Raw genomic sequence first — 13,356 nt, 5'->3', positions numbered from 1 at the left:
ACACTATCCGACCTATCTTCATGTCATCAGCAAATTTAGCAATCATGCAATCGGCCCTTCATCCAAATCATGTAGAGAAATATAAGTTGAGGCCCCAGCACTGACCTCTAAAGCACACCACATATTGCATCTTGCCAACCAGAAGATGCTCCATTTATGACTACTCTGTTTCTTGTTAGCAAGCCAACTTTATCAAATGCCTTCTGAAAATCTAAGTACAGTACATCAATCGGTTACTCTTTATCCACAGCACGTTACTTCTTCAACGAACACCAATAAATTGGTTAAATATGATTTCCCTTTCACAAAACCATGCTGACTCTGCCTGACTATCTTGAATTTATCTAAGTACCCTGCATAACATACTTAGTAACAGCTTCTAACATGTTCCCTATGGTAAATATTAAGATAATTGACCTTTAGCTTCCTGTTTGTGTCTCCCTCCCTTTTTGAATAAAGCCATTTTCCAATCCAATGGAACATTCCCCAAATCTAGTGAATTTTGGAAAATTAAAACACAAACTATACCATGAACTACTTCTTTTAAGACCCCAGGATGAAATCCATTAGAACCAGGGGACTTTTCATCCCACAGTTCCAACAATTTGCTAAGTACCACTTTGTTGGTGCTCGTAGTTTCTCGAGTTCCACCCTCCCTGTCATTTCTTGATTTACAGCTATTTCTGGGAATTTACTTGTCTCTTCTACAGTAAAGACTGACACAAAGCACCAGTTCAATCTGTCTGCCATCTCCTTACTTTCATTACTAATTACCCAGATTGACTTTCTAGAAGACCAACGTTCACTTTCATTTCTCGATCCACGGCCATATTGACCGAAGCACATTCCTGATGTTCCTTTACCAATTTCAGGATTGAAGTTGCACAGTACAATTACATTATTTGATTTGATCATAACAGGTCCCCCGGCAAGGCCGCCACCCCCAGCGGCATTACCGACCGCCAATCCAGCAATATCATTTGCGGGACAATTAGAGAGGCAAAGGCCACAACATCGGCCCCCTCCCCTCTATCAGCTCTGGCATCAGCTCAGTTCACGTGCCCTCACCTTTACTTCGCGCCACCCCGTGGAAGAACCCACTCATCCTCGCCCGGGCCATATGCACCCCGTGCACCACCTTGAACTGGATCAAGCAAATCCTCACACATAAGAATGTAGAGTTTACCCTATGCATCTCGCGTCTGCTCACTCCCCATCCTATCTCGCCCCCCAGCTCCTCCTCCCATTTATTCTTGATCCTCACCACCTGCTCACCCCCTTACTCCCCCAGCCAACCATATACATCACCAAACCTGCCCTCCCTCTCCACATCCGGGAGCAACAACCTGCAAACTTCTCTTCCAGGTACATGTCCCTCGCCCTCACCAGCCCCACCACCCTCCACTTCCCATACATCCCATTCATCTCCCCCAGCTGAAACCTATGATCTCAGCACCAACATCTCCTGCATTCTAAAGTGTTTCCTCAGCTGATTCCACACCCTGAATGTGGACTGTACCATCGGGTTCACCTTGTACCCCACCAGAGATAGCGGAAGTGATGCAGTCATCATGGTCCTAAACTGGACCCACTACAGCAGTCCTCCTCCATCTTAACCCACTCTGACCGATGCCACAAACACCGGGCCAAACCCAAGCCTTCCCAAGATCTCGAACAGGTAACTTCATTCCACCCAATCAAAAGCCTTCTCCCCATTCATAGAAACCACTACCTCCTGTACCCGCCAACGGGGCCATAATCACATTTAACAGTCTCCTAATGTTTCTGGAGAGCTGCCTGCCCTTTACAAACTGTCTGGTCCTCAGTGGCCACCCCCGGCACACATCCCTCCATCCTCCCTGCCACAAATATGGCCAGCACTTTCACATCCGTGATTAACAGTGAAATGGGCCTATATGACCTACACTCCAACAGCTCCTTTCCCATCTTTGGGATTAACAGAATCGACGCCTGTGCAAATATCTCCAGCAGCTCCCTCTTCTCCAGCGTCTCACTTAACATCCCCAGCAAGTGCGTTGCCAACTTCATATAAAACTCCGCCAGAAAGCTATCTGGCCCTGGGGCCTTCCCCACCTCATCCCCCTTATGCTAACCATCACCTCCCTCAGCCCCAACAGTTCCTCCAGCGCCTGCCTCCTCTCTTTCTCCAGCCTTGGAAACTCCAGCCCATCGAAAACCGCCTCATTTCCGCCTCCTCTCTGCCCAGCTAAGCCCTGTACAGCTTCTCAGAGTAATCCCTAAACGCCTTGTTTATCCTCCGATAAACAAGTTCCGACATTACCTCCTCCTTCACTGTCCACACCCTTAGAATTTCCCTGTCTCCGTAGCTGGTGGGCCAGTATGCGGATTGCCTTCTCTCCAAATTCATACTACACACCCTTCCACAACTGCCCCACTGCCTTTCCCATCGTCAGCCTATCAACCTGCCAAGATTTAATGCTTTTCAAAAGAAAAATAATTGAAAATATTTTGAAAACAGTCGTCACCTGAATTCCCTGCACAGAAGTGGATAAATGAGACGTTTATATGAATCTTCAGCAGAATCCACCAAGAGTTTCATGAATTCAGGCTTCGCAAAGTGGCGTGGCCTCCATCTACGTTGATGTTCAAACATGTTGTTTAGTATAAACATTCATTAGTGATTTTCTTTTCAAATACTGTATTGTTTTTTCTGAGGATGATTATGTATGAAATAAAATTGCCATCTGTATAACTCAATGACAGAGGATATCTGCAGTTCAAGAGACTGCCCCCTGAAGTGTCAGCAGTCTCCATCACGCATCTAATACTGAAGACAAAGACATGAAAGTGACAATTAGTGTACATTTAACTGTTGCATCCAATTATAGAAAAATATTGAAGGCACGGAAAAGATACAACATGTACTCAGTGACCTGCGCCAAATATTTTCCATGCCTGCCTTGCCTGACCTTGCTGACTCAGGCCGGGCGAGATCCAGGCAGCGCAGCTGTCCATGAGGCCTAGCGTCAGAGTCTAAGAGAATCGAACTTAAGGAGGACATGCCCCTTTTTTACTGGACTAGTTGCCCGAATACAGATAAGTTTAAAGGTCCAATTGAAAATGACAGGCCAGGGAGAAGAGAAGTGGATAGGATTTGCGGAGGTGGGGGGGCAAACGGAGATCGGCGATCGGGTCAGGGTGGAGGAGTGGGGGAAGGCCCGTGCGGGGATCAGTCTTGGTGTTTAAACAGTTACACAGAAGTTAGAAGAGGTTTTATTTCTTCTAACTTTTTTTGAGTAGCTATTGGCGTAACCCTTACCAACCATCCAAAGTCAGTGATTCAAATCGTTTTTTCAGATGGTTGACAGTGCAGTGTAATTGCCCAGGGGATGTTAGCACTTCTGGACAATTATCATGTAAATGTTTATCTGGGAAGTTCAGAGGGGGATCCCCCAGCACATCTTTAATGTAGGGAGTGGGGCTGCCAATTTGTGCACAACACGCTCCCACAAACAGCAGTCTTACAACCAGAGTTTTGCAATGTTGGTTGAGGGTTAGCTACTGGCTAGGACACAGGAGATAACTCCCTTGCTCCTGGGATCTTTTATGTTCATCTGGGAGGGTAGACTGGCCAAGATTTATTGTCTCATCCAAAAGACAGCTGCTCTGACAGGACGGCACGGGAGCACAATGGTTAGCACTGATGTTTCACAGCGCCAGGGTCCTGGGTTCGATTCCCACTTGGGTCACTGACTGTGCGGAGTCTGCACATTCTCCACGTGTGTACGTCGGTTTCCTCCGGGTGCTCTGGTTCCTCCCACAAGTCCCGAAAGACGTGCCTGTTAGGTGAATTGGACATTCTGAATTCTCCCTCAGTTTACCTGAACAGGCGCCAGAATGTGGTGACTCGGGGATTTTCACAGTAACTTCATTGCAGTATTGATGTAAGCCTACTTGTAACACTAATAAAGATTATTATTTGGGGTACCCCCAAATCTGCGCTGGGGAGCCTGTAGGTTACCACCCTAGACTTGGGAAGAAAAAGGTCCCTTCGGACCTATGGTCTCCAAAGCTCTCAATAACTGGGGTTCTGCTGGTATCACTGCAGGATTTGTTGTTCACTTAAATGATAGAAATTGATAGCCTCATGATACAATAATAATACAGCAATCAGGGTGGCAGAAGAAACAAAATCTTGGTGAACTTGGTTTCTCATGTGTAGATTCCTGTAGATTCACTAGCAATGAGATCAGAGATAATACAATGTAGTTTTAATGAGCAACTTGAATACACTGCAGGTACATTCACTAGGCCACATACATTTAAAGGAGACACAGCAGAAATGCTCTGCACTATTAAAGTTTTTTCATGATTTTGAAGATGGGTGCCTAACCACAAAACGAACACTTAAGCTCAGTAAATGATGACATTTAAAATGGAATTAGATTAACATAAAGCAAGTTTTAATAAATGCATCAGAAAAGAGAAAAGGAAATGGAATTAAGGACCTCTGATATGGAGACTCAACGGTCTTTTCTTGTTCTAAAATGTCTTTGAAAAGCTGTGCTGGCATAAATGCTCATTTGTAAGATTGCAGTTCAGTTCATGCCTCTGCAAGTTTTAGCTGTTGCTCAGTCGGTGGCACCTTCACCTCTGAACCAGAAGGTTGTGGGTTCAATCCCCACTCCAAAACCGGAGCACAACAATCAAAGCTGACACTGCAGTGCAGTACTGGGGGAGCTGCACTGTCAGAGCTGCTCTTTTGGCTGAGACGTTAAACCTAGGCCAGTCTACCCTCACAGATGAACATAAAAGATCCCATGGCACTATTTTGAAGAGGAGCAAGGGAGTTACCTCCTGTGTTCTAGCCAGTAGCTAACCCTCAACCAACATTGCAAAAAAAGACTATTTGGTTACAAGACTACCGTTTCTGGGAGCTTGCTGTGCACAAATTGGCAGCCCCATTTTCTACATGTCAGAAATACATGAAAGGTGCCATATAAATTCAAGACTTTCTAAGTACATTATAAATTTAAACAAGTTCAGTACTGAGCAGAATTAACATATCCAAAGGACTAACACAATTGATTTCTGAATTCCTGTTCAGTTTCCAAGTGAAATTGATAACTGGATATATTTCAATACACACAAAAAGGTACAGAATCTCTAGATCTTATTCAATCTTTATACTTCATTAGCAGCCTGACTTCTGCATTTTGGTATGTTATATTCACCCATGCAGATCCTTACGTAATCACCCCCCCTGTCAACAGCATCCTACAGAAATACAAGGCACTTTTCCACAGACAAGTGGAAAGGGAGAATGAAAGGGCAAATCAATCTGCACACTTACCAGTGCCTGGCATTTGCAGATGCCCAGAACCAGGTCAGATAAGCTCATATTCAAAGATATCCCCTACATAGCAGTTTTGGGTGCAAAGAGAACAACTGAAGAGATAACTAATTTCACCATGACGGTGTAGAAAGTATGGTTGAGCATTAAGCTTTGTATGTATACAGACCTCTCATTGACACACCATCTACAGAAGTCATTTTTCACTCTGTCAGGAATGCTGACCTTCACTGTCAGGATTTTCAATTTTTCCCCTCGGTTAATGGCCAGAATCTGAGTACAAACATAAATAGCACAGACAGATGACACATAAAATACCCAAAAGACAAACTTATCAAGTCTCCTTACATGTTGGTACTTGCTTGATGCTTTGCAGTAAATCATACTGAATATAATCAATTAAGAAAGGTACTTTTATGGATGGTTAAGGTCATAAGCATGGACTTGATAGAAATAGAGAAGGAAACACAGCAAATACAGAAAGGTTAAGTCAGCTGGTGCTAAATCAGCTAAATATATTTTAAAAGTGGATACTGAACAACATTGTGATAAATGGCATATATTTCTATTCTTACTGCATAAAGTGCAATGGTCTGCCGAAATACCACGGACAGTAAAAATGCTGTTTTTGAGTGGATCTCAGTGATGAACTGCCACCAATCATCAAATAACATGCAAATCTCTGAAATCTTTTACTTTAATATAAGACTATGTTTAATAATACTGCATACTTTGATCAAAAAGTTTCCCCCTTTTCCCAAAGCAAGAAAACAAAGTTAGTTGAACCTGGAAGACTTCTATTTGGTTACTTTCATATCTGCAAAAAAGTTATTTTTTTCAACTTCAAAAAAAAAAGTTAACTAACATCTTAGAAATAGCACCCCTAAGGGCGTCACGGTGGATCGGTGATTAGCATTTCAGCCTCGCAACGTTGAGGACCCGGGTTCGATCCCGGCTCTGGGTCACTGTCTGTGTGGAGTTTGCACATTCTCCCCGTGTCAGCGTGGGTCTCACCCCCACAACCCAAAGCTGTGCAGGGTAGGTGGATTGGTCACACTAAATTGCCCCCTAATTGGAAAAAATATATGTAGCACAGCTACAAATGGTCAGCCTTGTTGGATTTCTGCTTTTGCCTTGAATCAGATAGGGCAATGAGCCTATGTTGCCAAAGAAATTAGATCAAGCAACAAGGAGATCTAGAACCTATAGTTATAATTCCCAATGCAGCTTCAATTGCAGGATGAAATGTTTTGAAATATACTAGGTATTTTATGAATAAAGTATAATAAGCCTGTCCTAATAAATCATTCTCTTACGTGATGACAGCTTTTAATACGCTTGTTCTTTTAAAAAGGCCAAATTTCAACTAACAATTTTTGATGGGCTGCAGTAAAGCGTCATTTGCAATATAGCTGACAAATTAATCTTATTTTCATAGATTAAAAACTACACATCAGCATAATCAACTGGAGATTTTGTCAATAATAATAATCATCTTTGTCACAGTTAGGCTTATATTAACACTGCAATGAAGTTACTGTGAGAAGCCCCTAGTCGCCATGCTCCGCCACCTCTCCGGGTACACAGAGCGAGAATTCAGAATGACTTTCGGGACTTGTGGGAGGAAACCAAGACACAGGGAGAACATGCAGACTTCGCACAGACGGTGTCCCAAGTCAGGAATCGAACCTGGGACCATGGCGCTGTGAAGCAACAATGCTAACCACTGTACTACCGTGCCACCCTACATCTGCATAAAGACTCACCACCACCTTCAAGGGTAATTAGGGATGAGCAACAAATGCTAGCAGTGCTCACTTCCATGAAAAAAATTAAAATAAGTATTGGAATCACAATTGTTAATGTTTGTGTGAATGTCAACACACATTGAAGAGAGGAATTGTATTGACAGTGGCTGCGGACATATCAGCGCAATATCTGAATCAATTTTCTTTGCGAATATTCCAAACAATATATTAAACAAGTGACTTCAAGATTCTAACTTAATCTCGAGACCTTGATTTGTAAATCACTCATATCATTCAGGATGCTATCTGAACATCTCGATATGTCCTGCAAGTCTTGGGAATCTGTTGCTCTCTACATTCACTCAGCTAGTCCCACGGTTGATGCAAATGTATGACTAATAAGTCATTAGCTGCCCCTCGATTTGAGAATGATATCTACTCAGGGTCAAGGGTTTCTGACATGGGTCTTCACGTGACTGAACAGGCCAATTCTCAACCTGCAGACCTTTAGGCAAATGGTGTAGGATGCTGCACGAGGCAGAGGTGTCCAGAGCGAAGAATTTGCTTTCATTTCTTTCCTATTCCTATCCAGCCCTCTACCACTCTACTTCATCATTAAGGAGTTTAGACTCAAAAGCTCGATGCAGTTTGATGGACAAGTTTTATTTTCTGTTTAAAAAAATATATATTTATTCAAATTTTTCAACAAATTTTCAACAAACCCTTCCCCCTCCCCCCCCAACATGAAAAAGGAACAAAAACGCAACAATCACAAATTGTGCATTGGATTTCCCCCAAATACAATAACCCCCCATATAACTGTAGAAAACACAAATAGGGAAACCCCCCCCACCTTAACCCAAATGCCACCCCAAAAGAACCCCCCCCCCCCCCCCCCCCGCCCCTGGGCTGCTACTGCTGACCTCCTGCTAACGCTCTGCGAGATAGTCTAGGAACGGTTGCCACTGCCTGAAAAACCCTTGTACAGACCTTCGCAAGGCTAACTTTATCCTCTCCAGCTTGATGAACCCTGCCATGTAATTGATCCAAGCTTCCACACTAGGGGGCTTCGCATCTTTCCACAGTAACAAAATCCTCCATCGGGCTACCAGGGACGCAAAGGCCAGAATACCGGCCTCTTTCGCCTCCTGCACTCCCGGCTCTTCCGATACCCCAAATAATGCTAATCCCCAGCTCGGCTTGACCCGGGCGTTCACCACCTTGGACATAGTCCTCGCAAAACCCCTCCAAAACCCATACAGCGCCAGGCACGACCAGAACATATGGACGTGATTTGCCGGGCTCCCCGAGCACCTCCCACATCTGACCTCCACCCCAAAGAACCTACTCAACCTCGTCCCTGTCATATGCACTCTGTGAGTAACTTTGAACTGTATTAGGCTGAGCCTGGCGCAAGAGGAGGAAGAATTAACCCTACTCGGTGCATCAGCCTACAGACCCTCATCTATCTCCTCCCCAAGCTCCTCCTCCCATTTGCCCTTTAACTCCTCCACTGAGGCCTCCTCCTCTTCCTTCAGCTCCTGGTAAATCACCGAAACCTTGCCTTCTCCAACCCATACACCCAAAGTCACCCAGTCCTGAATCCCACGTGCCAGAAGTAGCGGGAATTCCCTCACCTGCCGCCTCACAAACGCCCTCACTTGCATGTACCTGAAAGCGTTTCCCGGGGGTAGCCCAAACTTCTCCTCCAGCGCCCCTAGGCTCACAAACGTCCCATCGATGAACAGGTCCCCCATTCTTCTAATCATCCTTCCCAGGACGAACTGATGATTCTCCCGAATCGGGGACCAAACCGAGGCTCCCACCTCGCCCGTGTGCCTCCACTGCCCCCAGATCTTCAGCGTCGCCGCCACCACCGGACTCGTGGTGTACCTGGTCGGCGAGAGCGGCAGCGGTGCCATCACCAGCGCCCTCAGGCACGTGCCCATACAGGACGCCATCTCTAGCCTCTTCCACACCGCCCCCTCTCCCTCCATTACCCACTTACGGATCATCGCCACATTGGCTGCCCAATAATAGCCACACAAATTCGGCAGCGGCAGCCCCCTCCCGTCCCTGCTACACTTAACACCGTCTTCACCCTCGGGGTCTTATTCGCCCACACAAATCCCATGATGCTCCTGCTTACCCGTTTGAAAAAGGCCTTGGGGATCATAATGGGAAGGCACTGGAACACAAAGAGAAACCTCGGGAGGACCATCATTTTGACCGACTGCACCCTACCCGCCAGTGTGAGTGGCAGCATATCCCATCTTTTAAAATCCTCCTCCATCTGCTCCACCAACCGCGTCAAATTGAGCTGGTGCAGGGCCCCCCAGCTCCCAGCCATCTGGATCCCCAAGTACCAAAAGTTCCTTTCCGCTCTCTTCAATGGTAGGTCATCTATCCCCCTGCCCTGGTCCCCTGAATGCACCACAGAGCTCACTCTTCCCTACGTTGAGTTTATACCCCGAAAAGTCCCCAAACTCCCTAAGGATCCACATGACCTCCGCCATCCCATCCATTGGATCCGCCACATACAACAGGTCGTCGGCATACAACGACACCCGGTGTTCCTCTCCCCCCCCCGGACCAGTCCCTTCCATTTCCTGGACTCCCTCAGTGCCATGGCCAACGGCTCAATTGCCAGTGCAAACAAGGGGGATAAGGGGCAGCCCTGTCTCGTCCCCCGGTACAGCCAAAAGTACTCCGGCTTCCGCCGGTTCGTAGCCACACTCGCCACTAGGGCTCTATATAGCAGCCTGACCCAACCAATGAACCACTCCCCGAACCCAAACCTCCGCAACACTTCCCAAAGATACTCCTACTCCACCCGATCAAAGGCCTTCTCCGCGTCCATAGCTGCCACTACCTCCGCTGCCCCCTCCACCGCATCATAATCACATTGAGGAGCCTCCGCACAGTTGTGTTTAGCTGCCGACCCTTCATAAATCCAGTCTGGTCCTCATGAATCACCCACGGGACACAGCCCTCAATTCTCGTAGCCAGCACCTTCGCCAGCAACTTAGCGTCAACATTGAGGAGCGAAATCGGTCTATACGACCCACATTGCAATGGATCCTTGTCCCGCTTCAAGAGCAAAGAAATCAGTGCCCTGGACATTGTCGGGAGCAAGGTCCCCCCACCCTCCCTCGCCTTATTAAAAGTCCTCACGAGCAACGGGCCCAGCAGGTCCACGTATTTCCTGTAGAGTTCAACCGGGAACCCATCCGGCCCCATGGCCTTCTCCCCCGACATGCTCCCCAATCCTTTAACCAGCTCCTCCAGCCCAATCGGCACCCCAAAACCAGCCACCTCCTCCTCCACCCTCGGCATCCTCAGCTGATCTAGGAATCGTCGCATCCCCTCCTCCACCGCTGGGGGGTTCAGATCTGTACAGATCCCCATAGAAGTCCCTAAATACCTTGTTTATTCTCACCGCACTCCGCACCGTATTCCCCCCTATATCCTTAACTCCACCAACCTCCCTCGCTGCCTCCCTCTTACGAAGCTGGTGTGCCAGGATCCGGCTCGCCTTCTCCCCATACTCATACATCGCCCCCTGCGCTTTCCTCCACTGTGCCTCTGCTTTCCCCGTGGTCAACAGGTCGAATTCCGTCTGGAGGTTCCGTTGCTGCCCAAGTAGCCCCTCCTCGGGGGCCTCTACCTACCTCCTGTCTACCCTTAGAATCTCCCCCAGCAACATCGCCCTCACCTCGCACTTCTCCCTGTGGGCCCTAATGGAGATTAGCTGTCCCTGACCACCGCCTTCAACGCCTCCCAGACTACCCCCACCTGCACCTCCCCGTTGTCGTTGGCCGCCAAATATCTTTCAATGCCCCGCACCCGCCCGCACACCCCCTCATCCGCCAACTGTCCCACATCGAGGCGCCAGTGGGCGCTGGTCCCTCTCCTCCCCCAACTCCAGCTCCACCCAATGCGGGGCGTGGTCCGAGATGGCTATGGCTGAATATTCTGTTCCCTCCACTTTCGGGAATAGCGCCCTACTCAAAATGAAAAAATCTATCCGGGAGTAGGCTCTATGGACGTGGGAAAAGAAGGAAAATTCCCTGGCCTGCGGCCTGGCAAACCTCCATGGATCCATTCCCCCCATCTGGTCCATAAACCCCCTGAGCACCTTGGCCGCAGCCGGCCTCTTACCCGTCCTGGACCTAGAACGGTCCAGTGCTGGGTCCAGCACCGTGTTGAAGTCCCCCCGCCCCCCCATTATCAAGCTTTCTACCTCCAGGTCCGGAATCCGACCCAGCATGCGTTTCATAAATCCGGCATCATCCTAATTCGGGGCAAATACGTTAACCAGTACCACCCGCACCCCCTGCAACCTACCACTCACCATCACATATTGACCTCCATTATCCACAACATTATTCAATGCCTCGAACGACATCCGCTTCCCCACCAGTATTGCAACCCCTCTGTTCTTCACATCCAGCCCTGAATGAAAGACCTGCCCTACCCATCCCTTTCTCAACCTAACCCGATCTGCCACCTTCAGATGTGTCTCCTGGAGCATAACCACGTCTGCCTTCAGTCCCTGCCAGTGCGCGAACACCCGGGCCCCCTTGACCGGCCTGTTCAGGCCCCTCACATTCCAAGTTATCAGCTGGATCGGGGGGCTACTGGCCCCTCCCCCCTTGCCGACTAGCCATCTCCTTTTCTAGGCCAGCCACGTGCCCGCATCCTCCAGTCCCCCAGGCGGCAGACCCCCGCCCCGACTACCTCTCCTACTTCCAACTCCCTTTTGGCCAATGCAGCAGCAACCCAGCCCCCCCCCCCCCCCCCCGCTAGATCCTCAACTAGCCATTTTGCTCCCCCCATGACATTCCCGTAAGTCAGCTGACTCCTGCTGACCCCGGCCTCTCCTGCCATTCCATCGATCCTCCAGTGTGAGAATCCCCCCACCCCTTGGCAGTCAGTGTGCACTCCTCTCCAGCACCGCCCTTCCCCACCCCCGGCCCCGCCCCCATCCTTCCCTTTCCTGAACTGGCCCCACCCCCTCAGGCACAGCTCCTTTTTGCGGCCTTACCCAAACTCCCAATCCCTGGGCCTCCACCCCCCCTCTTCCTCTGTGGGGCCCTGCCCCTCCAACACCGACGCCCACACTCTCCTTCAGCCCCCACATCAAATCCATTCACCCATCCCCACCCAGCACTCAAACAAAAAGAACATTCCCCAAACGCGGTAAACACAGCAAACATCCCCCCACGACAAACCCTCAATTTGAGTCCAACTTTTCAGTCTGTATAAAGTTCCATGCCTCATCAGGCGTTTCAAAATAGTAGTGCTGATCTTGGAACGGGACCCACAATCGCGCTGGCTGCAGCATCCCAAACTTCACCCCCTTCCGATGGAGCACCGCCTTAACCCGGTTGCAACCAGCCCTCTTCTTAGCCACCTCCGCACTCCAGTCCTGATAAATTCGGATCTCCGTGTTCTCCCACCTGCTGCTCCACTCTTTTTTGGCCCATCTCAGGACACACTTTCCATCCACAAAGCGGAGCAACCTCACCGCTACAGCCCTTGGCGGCTCGTTGGCTTTGGGTCTGCTTGCCAGGACCCGATGAGCCTCATCCAGCTCCAGGGGCCTCGGGAAAGCTCCCGCGCCCATCAGCGAATTGAGCATCGTGCTCATATATGCCCCGGCATCGGGCCCCTCCACTCCTTCAGAGAGACGCAGAATCCGAAGATTCTTCCTCCTCGACCTATTCTCCAGATCCTCAAATTTTTTCGCCCACGTCTTGTGCACCGCCTCGTGCGCCTCCTCCTTCATTTCACCGCCAGGCCCAAGATCTCGTCCTCGTTCTCCGAAGCTTTTTGCCGCACCTCCCGGATCTCCGCCCCTTGCGCCTTCTGGGTCTCCACAAGCTTCTCAATTGCTGCCTTCATTGGCGCCAGCATTTCTGTCTTCAGCTCCTCAAAGCAGCGTTTAAGAAACTCCGGCTGCTCCTGCGACCACTGCGCCCACGCTGCTTGGTCTCCACCCGCCGCCATCTTGCTTTTCCTCCCTCGCACTTTGCACTGCACCAGGATCACTTTTTTAGCCGCTCCACTCCTGGTCCAATCCATATAATGTCGGGTGACCTTGCTGTCACCTTCCCACACTGGAAGCCGTCGAACAATTGCGGTTGGGGCCCCTCTGAAGAGCCCAAACGTCCGTTCCTGCGGGAGCTGCCGAACGTGCGACCTACCTAGGCATAGCCGTAACCATAAGACCATAAGACATAGGAGCGGAAGGAAGGCCATTCGGCCCAT

At 49.0% G+C, this 13,356-nt stretch overlaps 1 protein-coding gene across 3 annotated transcripts in view; it reads right to left on the bottom strand.

The window, feature by feature from the left end:
• Nucleotides 1-13,356, bottom strand: part of srbd1 (S1 RNA binding domain 1) — a 425,904-nt gene that overhangs the window by 310,661 nt on the left and 101,887 nt on the right. For all 3 annotated transcript variants that reach the window (XM_072510745.1, XM_072510754.1, XM_072510763.1), the window contains exons 11-12: nucleotides 5,505-5,608; nucleotides 2,508-2,615 (exon numbers count right to left, since the gene is read on the bottom strand). In XM_072510745.1, the coding sequence (XP_072366846.1) occupies nucleotides 2,508-2,615; nucleotides 5,505-5,608 (212 nt within the window). The remainder of the gene's footprint in view (nucleotides 1-2,507; nucleotides 2,616-5,504; nucleotides 5,609-13,356) is intronic.

Source organism: Scyliorhinus torazame, chromosome 1 (assembly GCF_047496885.1).
Source record: "Scyliorhinus torazame isolate Kashiwa2021f chromosome 1, sScyTor2.1, whole genome shotgun sequence".
Taxonomy (NCBI): Eukaryota; Metazoa; Chordata; class Chondrichthyes; order Carcharhiniformes; family Scyliorhinidae; genus Scyliorhinus; species Scyliorhinus torazame.
This window is presented reverse-complemented; position numbering and strand designations above follow the sequence as displayed.